The following is an 11,143-nucleotide window of genomic DNA, read 5'->3' as shown; positions in this document are numbered from 1 at the left end:
GATGTAAATCTGAGCATATAACCCCCTTGCCCGGTCCCTAAACCCAGTCCTCAGCCCCAAATTCTGGCCATCTTGCCTGTGAGGCAGCCCACACCACCAGGGCTGGGTGTGGGGTACCCAGGCAGAGGTTCTAGCTCTGAGTTTCAAGCCCAGGTCTGGCCCATTGTCACACTGTCCTCCTCCTTGTCCCCTACTTGTTTGCACTGGGGGACAGAGGAGGGCAGACACATGCTGACATGCAGCAATGGGGTCTGCAGAGACAGGCCTTCCTGTTGCCCACTGAACCCCCTCGCCCGCAAGCTCTGGGGACGCCCTCAGAGCCAGAGCTCCCCACCCAGATGCACTTGGCAAGCTGGGGGTCCCTAACCTGAGGCTGCCTCTCTGGGATGGCTTCAAAAGTGTCCCTAAGTGAGGCACTTGGCTGGCTCAGTCGGCAGAGCATGTGACTCTATCTCAGGGTCATGAGTTCAAGCCCCAGGTTGGGCATAGAGATTACTTAAAAAAAGAAAAAAAAAAGAAAAAAAGTAACCCTAAGTAACTACGGGGAGCTCGTTATACATCCCAAGAGCACTTGCACCTGGCTGTTGGATGTGCCTGGCAGCTGTTGGGCTGCTGGGGGCTAGGCTTGTGTGTTCCTGGGGTGGGGTGAGGGTGGGGTGCCCTCATCTCACAAGTAGCCCCGGGCCTCTCCTCATTTGCCGAGTCAGCACAAGGCAAGGCTCTTCCCAGCAGTGGCAACCCGTGACTTGTCCTGTTTTAATGGGGAAGGCCTAAGCCAGGGGTTGCCCTGAGGGCAGGGCCCAGGCCACCATCAGTCCGCACACTATCACTCCTGAACCTCAAAACATTCCAGTTTTGAGGCCGGAAGCCCAGGAAGAGGGACACACACCAGGATATCCTGCTGCCGAGCCCTCCCTCTGCTCATGGATGGGGACATCCTCCCTGGGTGCTGGGATAAGCAAAGTCCAGAGCAAGAAGGAAGGAGTGGGGCACACTCACGTGCAGTGGAAGCTTTCAGATTTAGCTCCAGAGCCAGCACAGCAGGTTTTTTGTCCGTGTCTCCCATGTGAGACCCTGCCACCCTGGCTTTGGCCAGGGTGATGGCTGTGACCTGGGTATCATGGGCTGTCTGGTGTATTGGTATCCACTCAGAGGTCAGGCAGGTGTCAGGTCCTAAGGCAGGTGCCTGTGATGGGTGGGTGGCCCTGCAGAAGGCTGTGCGCTTTGTGGCATCAGTGCCAGGTTTTATGCTTCTCATCGTCCCACGACCAACCTTAAAATACCCCGATGCCAAAGGGAGGGGCAGTTTGTGTGTGATGAGGCCAACGGGGCAGGATTTCTTAGTGTTGTACCAGGGCAAATGGTGGACCCCAGAAGGTGACCCCTGTCCCAAACCCCAGTGCCTGGGAAGGTGACCTTATTTGGAAATAGGGTCTCTGCAGATGTGATTAAGGATCTCAGGATGAGATCATCTTGGATTTAGGGCGAGCCCCAAATCCAGTGACAGGGATCTTCGTAAGAGAAAAGAGGGAGATTTGAGACACACAGATACAGGGGAGGAGACCCCTTCTCCATGACACAGGCAGAGATTGGGGTTACGCAGCCTCAGGCCAAGGGTGCCGGCGGCCTTCAGCGACTGGAAGAAAGGTAAAGACAGTCTCCCTCGGAGGCTCCAGGGGAACCCTCTGCTGACACCTTGATCTTGGAATTCTGGCCTCTAGGACTGCAAGAGGATCAGTTTCTCTTGTTTGGGGTCATTTGTCACGGCTGCCCCAGGACACTGAGGCAACGCGGTGGTGTGGAAAGGCCCGAACCGGTGTCTGTAGGCGTGTTTTCTTTCCTAACGCTGTTTTTCCTAGGCCGCTCTTGAAAGTGACATATATTCCGTCGGCTCTCACGGCTGGGTGGACACTGGCCTGGGATGGATGCCTTGCCACAAAACACCCAACGCCGTGCAGTGCTGGACAGCCGGCCGGCTGTTGGCATGGTTGGTCTGGCCTTTGAAGTCAAAGGGTGTAGTTTTCGACAGGTCACTTAGGGAAACTGGAGCGTATGGATCCCTACTCTGGGAGTGAACGGAGTGCCTGCTCTGGCAGCATCCTGTGGGGACAGCTGCATTTTCCTGGCTGCCTCCTTCACCCCTCCCCTGGCTGCTGTCACCAGCTGCATCGCTCCTGTGGCCATTTACTGATGATTGACAATGTTCGTTGAGCCCCTGTGAGCTCCCCCGGGGGGTGGATGTGAGGTGGTCTTAAAGACAAGCGGCCGGACGAGATGGGGATGGGGGGGGGGCAGCATGACATGCCCGTACAGCCCTGGGGACTCAATGACACAGAACTCTCAGGCATGGGAATAGGTGTTAATTAGGATCCAGCTGGGGAGTAACAGAGCCCCCAGTCATGGTGGCAGGGGCGTGAACACAGGAGGTTTGAGGGCTGGTGGGGGGGGGGGGGGCGGGGATCATCGCCATCTGAGACAGAGTTCCAGCCAGCAAAACCATGTTCCAAGTAATCAGGATGGAAAAGGGGACACTGACTCAAAATCCTGCCCCTATGTGCTCACATCATGCTCTGTTATGGGAAGGATCATGTCCCCTAAAAGTTCACATGTTGGAGTCCCTCAGAATGTGGCATTATTGGGGCGCCTGGGGGGCTCACTCGGTTCAGCGTCAGACTTTTGATTTCGGCTCACAAACTGAGATCGAGCCCCGCGTCCAGCTCTGCCTGGAGCCTCCTTGGGAGACTCTCTCTCTCTCTCTCTCTCTCTCTCTCTCTCTCCCCCTCTCTGCCCCTCCCCCACCCTCTCAAAATAAATAAATCAACATTAAAAAAAAGACTGTGGCCTTATTTGGGTCACTGCAGATGTAATTAATTGAGTTCATACTGGGTAGGGCAGATCCCCTATCCGGTGTGACTGGTGTCCTTGTGAAAAGGGGAAATTTGGGCAGGGAGATGATCACAGAGGGGAGGCAGCATGAGCTGACGCTGGGAGCAGACAGCCATCTGCCAGCGGAGAGAAGCCTGGGCCAGATCCTCAGCCACAGCCTCAGCAGGAACCAGCCCTGCCCACCTGGGACTTCCAGCTCCTAGAAGCGGGGGGAAAAGAAATCTCTGAGTTCCCTTCTCTGCATTATATTCAGAAATTTCTGGCATCTCGACCCTAGTTTAGCATAGGCCACCCGAGTCCACTTCCACGCTGCCGGCTGCTCGAGCTGCCCCTGCTGCCCCAGATGGGGGGGTGCCCCGTGGGACAGGTGTGCTCGCTCAGGTTTCATCCTGCACACACTCCGAAGAGCTCTGCCGGCATAAACTCAGCTTCTTGTGTTCTCTTGGTGGCTAAGCCTTTCCCACCGGAGTGTGACTTTTTGTGACCCCATCCTGGTTCTCTGGACCCTGCCCGTGCCACACTAGTGCTCCAGCTTTTCCATGAGACATCTGGGGAGGCAGTAGAGTCAACTTCTGTGGTTATTTTGCAATAACCCAAATCCAGCTGTGTGGCTCTGGGCTCAGTTTGATGGCTGCAAAAAACAGGGTCCACGGACACGGGTGGCCTCCTGTCAGGAGTTGGAGCTCCTTGCTCCCCTTCCCTAGGTGGTCCGTTTCATTCAAAACACCGCCCACCACCGAGTTCTCGAACCCCTTAAGCTCAGCACGCCATCCAAGGCAGGGGACACGCTCGGTTCCCAGAGTGCGGCCTTCCCCAAGCGGGTCGCTCCTGGTGACCGCATGCCTGGTGCGACCAGGTACCAAGGGTTGCCACACCTCTGTCCCTGGACCCACATGGGTGCGCAGGCCTCTAGCCACATCTGGACCAGGCCACCGACCCCGGTTATCTGGAAGGGTCATTGTCTGCAACCCACTCCAGAGACCGTGGGAAGCAACTCTTGTCAACCTGACAGGAGGCCTGAGCCAGGACAGCCAGCGAATGGTGCCGGATGCCCCTGGGCACCGTGGCCATGCTGCAGGCTCTGGGCTCCCCAGCCTTTGTTTCCTCCTTCACGATGCCAGTGTTGGGCTTGTGTCTGCGGGGGCCCTTGCCTCTCAGTGGCCGGGGGTGCTGGAAAGAGACTCTCAGCTCCACCCTTGCCCTTGGAAACAGAGTTGAGACCACAAGTAGCTAAAATGTGACAGGTGTCCAAGTCACAGAACTTAAGAAATGAAACTGTTTCCAGGCACTTCTTACAAGTAAAGGCAGCCTGCCCCTCGCTGGGCATAACCTGGTTAGGGAGGGCCAGGTGGACTCAGGCCTGATTCTAATAAATGACCTGAGGGCTTGCAGGAGCCGAGAGGCAGGCAGTGTGGGGTCTTTCTCATGGCCACCTGTGTGCCTCACCATGCTCTGGGACCCCCGCCCCAAACACACACATACTTTTGGGAATCCCAGGAGGCCTGGGAAGCCCAGCAGCAGCACTGAAAGGAGATAGGATGTCTGTCCTACTCCAAGCCCCTCTTCAGAGAAGCCCACCACCTCGGCCTGAGCTGGCACTCTGTCCATTCCCCACGTGGGTCCCCGCAGCCTCTGGGCATTGCCCTGTTCTGTGAGTGGCTGCTGGGGGTGGGTCAGGGTCTGCTTGTCGGAGTCGCCTGGCTTGGCCATGGGAGGGGTATCTCGTGGCATGGGGATGTGGGCCCTGGGGATCTCCCCTCCTCCAGGAAGCCCTCTGCTGGCCCAGCTCTTTGGAAGGTCTTGGAAGGTGGTGAAATAGCTCTCTTACAAAGATTCCAGCCGCCAGGGTTCCGGTTTCCCCCAGGGGGTCTTGGAGGCCCAGAGCATGGGTGGGGTGTCTGGTCTGTGGGAGGGGCCCCGCCCCTTCCTCCTCCTGGTCAGGGTCCAGCTGGGCCTGACCTCTCACTGGGAACTGAGGAAGTGAGCCAGGGTGGGGCAGAGGTCTCTTTTGTGGGTCTGGGCCAGGATCAGGTTCAGGGCCCAGATACTGCCGCCCCCCCCCCCGGCCCCCCACCTGCCCCATAAGGAGGAAGCTTCCTTTTCAAAGCCATGTGGCTTCATGAAGGCCAGCTCAGCAGGGCCACCTGCTCTCCAAACACACTCCTTGGGTGTAGCAATGCGGGAGGTTGACCCACGGGGCGGCCCTCTGCCTTTACCTCGGGGTGCAGAGGTGGGTGGTGGCAGATCGGCAAAGGGTCCTGGCTGGGCGTTGAGGGATCAAAGTCTAGACTGGGCCCTGCGGTCACCGGGTGCTGTCTCGGGGTGGGGGTGGGCCGTCCTTTCTCTGCAGGCCTCAGTGGCCCTCTTTGTTAAGAAAGGACTGTCGGGTGATGTGCAGCAGGCCCTTAGGGCTCTGGACGCAGACCAGCCCCCGACGTGGGCAGCAAGTACCCCAGAACCTGGGCCAGGTCAAAGCCACGGGGGAGATGATCCTGTCGCGGAACGGCGCGTCGGCCCGCCTGCAGGGGGCGCCCCCGCTCCTGCCTTTACGCGCCCGCGCTTGACGTGCTCGTCCCCGCGCCGCCTGCCGCCGCGCGAGCGAGCGTGTGCGTGCCCGCAGCTGCGAGCGTGAGTGCGTGCGCGCGCGCGCGGCGGCGGCCCTGAAAGCGGCGCTCGGAGCCTGAGGCGGCTCCGGCTGAGGCGGCTCCAGAGGCGGCGGCGACCCGCTTCCCGCTCCCCGCTCGTCCTCCGGGCGCGCCAGCCCAGGCCGCTCCCCGGGGCCCGAAGATGCCGGCCGTGTCGAAGGGGGACGGGATGCGGGGCTTGGCGGTCTTCATCTCCGACATTCGCAACTGTGAGTGGCCGCGGCGCGGGACCGGCCTGTGGGGTGCGGGGGTGCGGGGCGGGGGTCCGGGTGCGGGGCGCGGGGCGGGGTCCGCGTGCGGACCCGGGGGACGGGAGTGCGGGGCGGGAGTCTGGGTGCGGACCCAGAAGGCAGCGATGGGGCGGGGGGGGGGGGGCGGCTCGGGGCGGGGCGGAGGTCCGGGGTCGCAGGCCCGGAGCGCTGGGTGGGAGTCCGCGGGCGCAGGCTCGAGGTGCGGGGGTGCGGGCCAGGGGTCTGGGTGCAGGGGCAGGGGGCGCGGGGCGCGGTCCCGGGTGAGGACCTGGAGGGCGGGGGTCCGGGGGCGCCCCCCTGGGGTGGGGCGGGAGTCTGGGTGTCGACCCAGAAGGCAGGGGGCAGGGGGCGCGGGGCGGGGTGGGGGTCTGGGGACGCAGGCGGGGTTGGTCTGGGTGCAGACCCAGATGGCAGGGGGCAGGGGGCGCAGGCTGGGGGTGCGAGGGTCCCGGGTGCGGACCTAGAGGGCGGGTGAGGAGGGCGCAGCAGGCCTCTGGTAGGCGGGATCGGGGGCTCCGACTGGAGTGCGGGGGCCGCGGGTCGGGGAGCAGTGGGGGCAGGGGTGCGGGGTGCAGGGTGGTGTTCGCCGACGCCGTAGGGGGCTGTGGTATCGTCGGCCCGGTTCCGGCGAAGACCCCCTTCTCCCCCCCCCCCCCCCCAGCATGATGTCATGTCGAGCAATCTGCTCCGTCTTTCTAGTAATGGAGCATTTAACCCAGCGTTTTCCAAAACAGCGTGGACTTTCGCTCAGGGAGTGGGAAGAGCGAACCCTGGGAAGCGGCTCTGCGCGGGCTGTGGCGGCTTACTGCGCCCTGATTAAAATGACTCATTCCCCGGGGGAATCCAGACACTGGGGCCCTAGAGGGTGGGCTGGCTGCAGGGAAACTGCTCTGGCTGCCGTCTCCGTTCCGGGACACGCGTGCCCTCCCCGGAGCGCAAAAAATCACGCGGCAAGGTGAAACAGGCGGGGAGGGTGCTGGGTGCCCCGTGGGTCCTGCAGTGAATTTGGCTGTGGTCGGCAGAGGAGCTCTTGGCATTCAGAGGACGTCTCCTTTACTGGCTTAAAAAAAAATAAACACAAACCCGGTTTCCTGCTGGTGCGTTTTATTGTTTTCGGTACCCACCAGATAGTTGACTGATTTTTATTGCCTTGGGTTCAGTGCATATTTTGATGGTAAATGCCGTTGTGTTGAACCCCTCACCTCCTTGCACCGGGGGCCCTGGTGTCCCCAGACCGTGGAAGTCTGGATCTTCTGGCCCTCTGCTTACTCTGCAGGAAGTCGGGGTGGTATTGCACTCTCGGATTGGTGCCTTCACAAGTAGGCAGCGTTTGTCTGTTCCTTTGCTGTTCGCTGTGACTTCAGGACGGTGGCACTCTTAATCCGGGCGCGTCTCGTAAAGCCAGGTGCATGTGCACTACTGCTGCAGGGGACCCTTGGCCGAAGGCTTAGCAGCCTTAAGTTGGGCGTGATGTCAGCCCTTCCGTTTTGGTAGAAACACGCATTGGGCAAGAAAGACCTCGAGGCTGAAACCCGTTTTCTCGGCCAGCCGTCACCCGCGTGCCAGACCTGTGACCCTGCTAGGTCTGCGCTTGGCTGCAAGTAGGCGCCTGCCCCGGACTGAGGACTCAGCCGGTGCTCGTTGACTGACTGGAGACCGGACTTTGCCCTCCGCCGCGCTGTTGACACCTGGGCCCACCGTCTGTGGTGCAGAAGCGTCCGTTAGTGGCGGACAGCAGCGTCCCTGGCCTCTCTACGACCAGATGCCTCCGTTGTGACGCCCAAGGCCACGTCCAGACGTTGCCCCGTGGGGGACTTTTCTCGGCTGGAGGGCCGCCGGTGTGGACCAAAGAGTAAGACAGCCTCTCCCCCGAAGTCTTATATGAGGGGGAGGGGTGCCTGGTCCTTCTTGGGGCCAGCTCTCCGTTTAGTGCGGCCCCCTCCTCAGAAACCCCTTCCCAGCCTCGCTGTGCCCCTGCCCTTTCTTCCGTCAGTCATGGTGCCGTGCTCCTTCAGAGCAGTGTCGGCGATCGTGGCCCCGCACGGCGGGGACCGCGTCTGTCGCGTCACACTCCTCCGCTGCTTGCACAGTGCCTGGCATGAGGCATGTGCCGAGGAAACGAGTAGACAGTGAGCCAGAGAGGACTTTGCTAGAAGATGATTCTTGCACCGATTTTCTCTGAAGGGCCCTGCAGGCAGAGGGCCAAGATGTGCCTGGAACAGCAGGGAGCTAACGTCAACACGGGCAACACGGTGCCTGGAGACTGACCGAGGGCTGACTCTGGCCTGGCTTACGCCTGTGGGGAGGGAGAGGGGTCCCTGCTTCCCCTTCTCCCCGCCCACCTCTGATCTCATGTGCTTACTGGTCTCTTGTGAGCTGTGATGGCTGCACCCAGGCTCTGAGGAGAGAGGGCACTGAGCTGGCCGCCAGGGTCTGGACTCAGCCCGCCTCTCCCCTGTGCCATGACCCACAGCCCGCGGCCGCTGAGTTAGGTTTCGCAGCTGACAGAGGGGTTGGTTTGAGCAGGAGCACCACTGAGGTCTGTTTCAGTTCTAAAATTGCAGCTCCCTTTGCCTTTCTGAGCTAGAGTCTTAAATTCCCCCCTTTAAGACGTTCAGGAGCGAGCGCTGCATCTGTCTGCACCTTATGTAAGTTATGGGCTTCAGGCGGCTGGCTGGGAACGTTGCTTAGCACAGCCACAGCGAATACCCTCCGGGATCTGAAAAGGTGCTCTTGTCATGCTGTGTTCCTCAAGCCTGTAGCTTTTGTGGCTCAGGTAGCAAACTAATTCAGTGCCTCATAAAATTAACTGGATTCTTTTTGATGAACTTCAGCCCAGGGCCACTGAATTTGGCTAGTGTGACTTCAGGGTGTGGGAGTTAGGAGTTGTTTCTTTCTCTCTGTTTTTAAGTTGGTATTGAAAAATTCGAGGGGCGCTTACGTGGCTCAGTCAGTTAAGCGTCTGACCTCGGCTCACGTCATGATCTTGTGGCTCTTGAGTTTTGAGCCCCACATGGGGCTCTGTGCTGACGGCTCAGAGCCTCTCTGCCCCTCGCCCACTCACGCTCTCTCTCAAAACATGAATAAAACATGAACAAATCAAAAGAAAAATTCTCATCCTTTTACTTAGTCCCAAATTTTAAATAAGTCTTTATTTTGAAATAAAAATAGATTTGCAGGAAGTTGCAAAGAAATGGACAGGGAGGTCCCGGCACCCTTCACCCCACCTCTTCAAAGGGGGATTTCTGACATGACAGTACAATTTCAACACCAGGAAACTGACATTGGTACATTCCACAGGGCGTAGTCACATTTTATCGGTTTTACCTACACTGGTGTGTGTGTGTGTGTGTGTGTGTGTAGGTCTTTGTGCTTTTGTCACAGGTAGCTACGTGTAACTGCCACCTTCATCAAGACACAGAGCTGTTCCATCATCACAAAGCCCCCTCGCCTTACGCCTTTAGCCAGCGTACCCACTCCCGACTGCTAGTCTGTTCTGTCTGCATAGCATCTCAAGGGCGTCATGTGAATGGAGTTGTGTAGTATGTGACCTGTTGATTGGCTTTTCTCACTCCGTACAATCCCCTTGAGGTCTGTCCGAGCTGTTGCATTAACTGATAACACATTCAAGTGATGGGTTTAAAGAAAACAAAAGCCCTGCTGAAATTGGGAAAATAATAGTTATTTGTTATTTAGTTATTTTGGAACTTTTGTTTACTTTTACACATGTGATGTGTCATTGGACAGGCATGTCTAAGTTAATGCATGTCTTTTTTAAAAAGTATTTTTTAATGTTTTTTTTTTTTTGAGAGAGAGAGCGAGAGAGAGAGCGAGAGCGAGAGAGAGAGACAGCAAGCAGGGGAGGGGCAGAGAGAGAGGGAGACACGGAATCTGAAGCAGGCTCCAAGCTCTGAGCTGCCAGCACAGAGCCCGATGTGAGCCTTGAACCCAGGAACGGTGAGATCATGACCTGAGCTAAAGTTGGCCACTGAACCAACTGAGCCACCCAGGCGCCCCAGTTAATGCATGTTTTTATGCATTACCATTGACATGTCAACACGAGAACAGTGTTGAGAATATGAAACACTGCTGAAAATGTTGACAGACTCCTCATTGGCTGCAAAATAACCAAGACTGAGGAGCGCCTGGGCGGCTCAGTCGGCTAAGCGTCCGACTTTGGCTCAGATCATGACCTCATGGCTCGTGGGTGCGAGTCCCACACCGGGCTCTCTGCTGTGAGCGCGGAGCCCACTTTGGTTCCTGTCTTCCTCTCTCTCTGCCCCTCTCCAGCTCGTGCTTTCTCTGTCTCAAAAAAACAAAACAAAACAAAACAAAAACAACCAAGACTGCAATGAAAGAGAGCGATGGGTCTTTACTCTTGTGAGACCAGTCACGTTGCCAATGGGCAGGAAATTGTCATTTATTCCTCCAAGCGGGAGGTGGCGGGGGCGGGGCCTGTGCAGGTGAAGGGAGACACTTGCATCTTGCTTGCGGGCGGGCGTTCTATTTACTCCCTCCAGGCACTCACTCAAATGAAGGGGAACAAGTGGAGACGTGTAATTAGCTATTTGGCAAAAACGCATTTCCCGTGTTCTTGGTGAAAGCATGCAGTTTTGCTGCAGGTGCAGTGATAAACTGGCAGAATGAGTATCACTGCTCGGCTCATTGTGTTGGTCACGAAACTCTGTCCTCTCCATTTCCGTTAACTTCGTTGAAATTGGGCACCCCTTTGAATTATATTTTAACATGACTAGAGTTCAAAACATTTAGTTCATAAAATTCCGTTTGTTATGAGTCATAAATTGGATGTGGAGAACTGAACGTAAAACGCTAAGTTCAGGTTATGCATCTGTGTAGGAAATGAAACGTAAAGGTGATACTTGGTTTTCCTGAGTAATAATAAGGAGCAGAACCAGAATTTGTCGGTCTGCTTTTTAACTTTTAAAGTCCTTGAAAAAATTTAAGGTTCGTTTTAGTCTTGACTGGACATTTGAAAAATGATGACTTTTTGAAAAAGAATGCTCTTCTTGCGAATTTTCTTTTGCATAATATATACTCTTTAGAAACTGATTTAGGGAGCGTGTGACGGAGGGCAAAGGGAGGGACGATCCCCCGTGCCGGGCAAGGGGAGGAAGTCTTTGATCCAGGTTGAATTTGTCTGCCAAGGTTGGTGGTTATTGCTTCGAGGAAATACCTGTTCATCCCCTTGTTTTCCTTCTGGCTCCTCTGAAGTCGGGGACTCTCTCTGTTTCTCTTATGACACGTTCAAATATCCTGGTGATGAGTGTTTTCTCGTGCCGGATACTTAGCATTACTTCTCTCTCCTCTTAAAATGACTTTCACTCTGTTGTTTCGGCAACA

At 57.0% G+C, this 11,143-nt stretch overlaps 1 protein-coding gene across 3 annotated transcripts in view; it reads left to right on the top strand.

Annotated features, from left to right (window-relative positions):
• The first annotated feature begins 5,529 nt into the window (after nucleotides 1-5,529).
• AP2A2 (adaptor related protein complex 2 subunit alpha 2) overlaps nucleotides 5,530-11,143 on the top strand; it is an 89,470-nt gene continuing 83,856 nt past the window's right edge. For 2 of the 3 annotated variants that reach the window (XM_006937670.4, XM_006937669.4), the window contains exon 1: nucleotides 5,532-5,740. In XM_006937670.4, the coding sequence (XP_006937732.1) occupies nucleotides 5,674-5,740 (67 nt within the window). In that variant the 5' untranslated portion in view covers nucleotides 5,532-5,673. Of the gene's footprint in view, nucleotides 5,741-11,143 lie in introns of all 3 variants that reach the window. The other variant, XM_045039741.1, reaches the window with a different exon arrangement.

The sequence above is a fragment of the Felis catus genome, chromosome D1, assembly GCF_018350175.1.
Source record: "Felis catus isolate Fca126 chromosome D1, F.catus_Fca126_mat1.0, whole genome shotgun sequence".
NCBI lineage: Eukaryota > Metazoa > Chordata > Mammalia > Carnivora > Felidae > Felis > Felis catus.
This window is presented reverse-complemented; position numbering and strand designations above follow the sequence as displayed.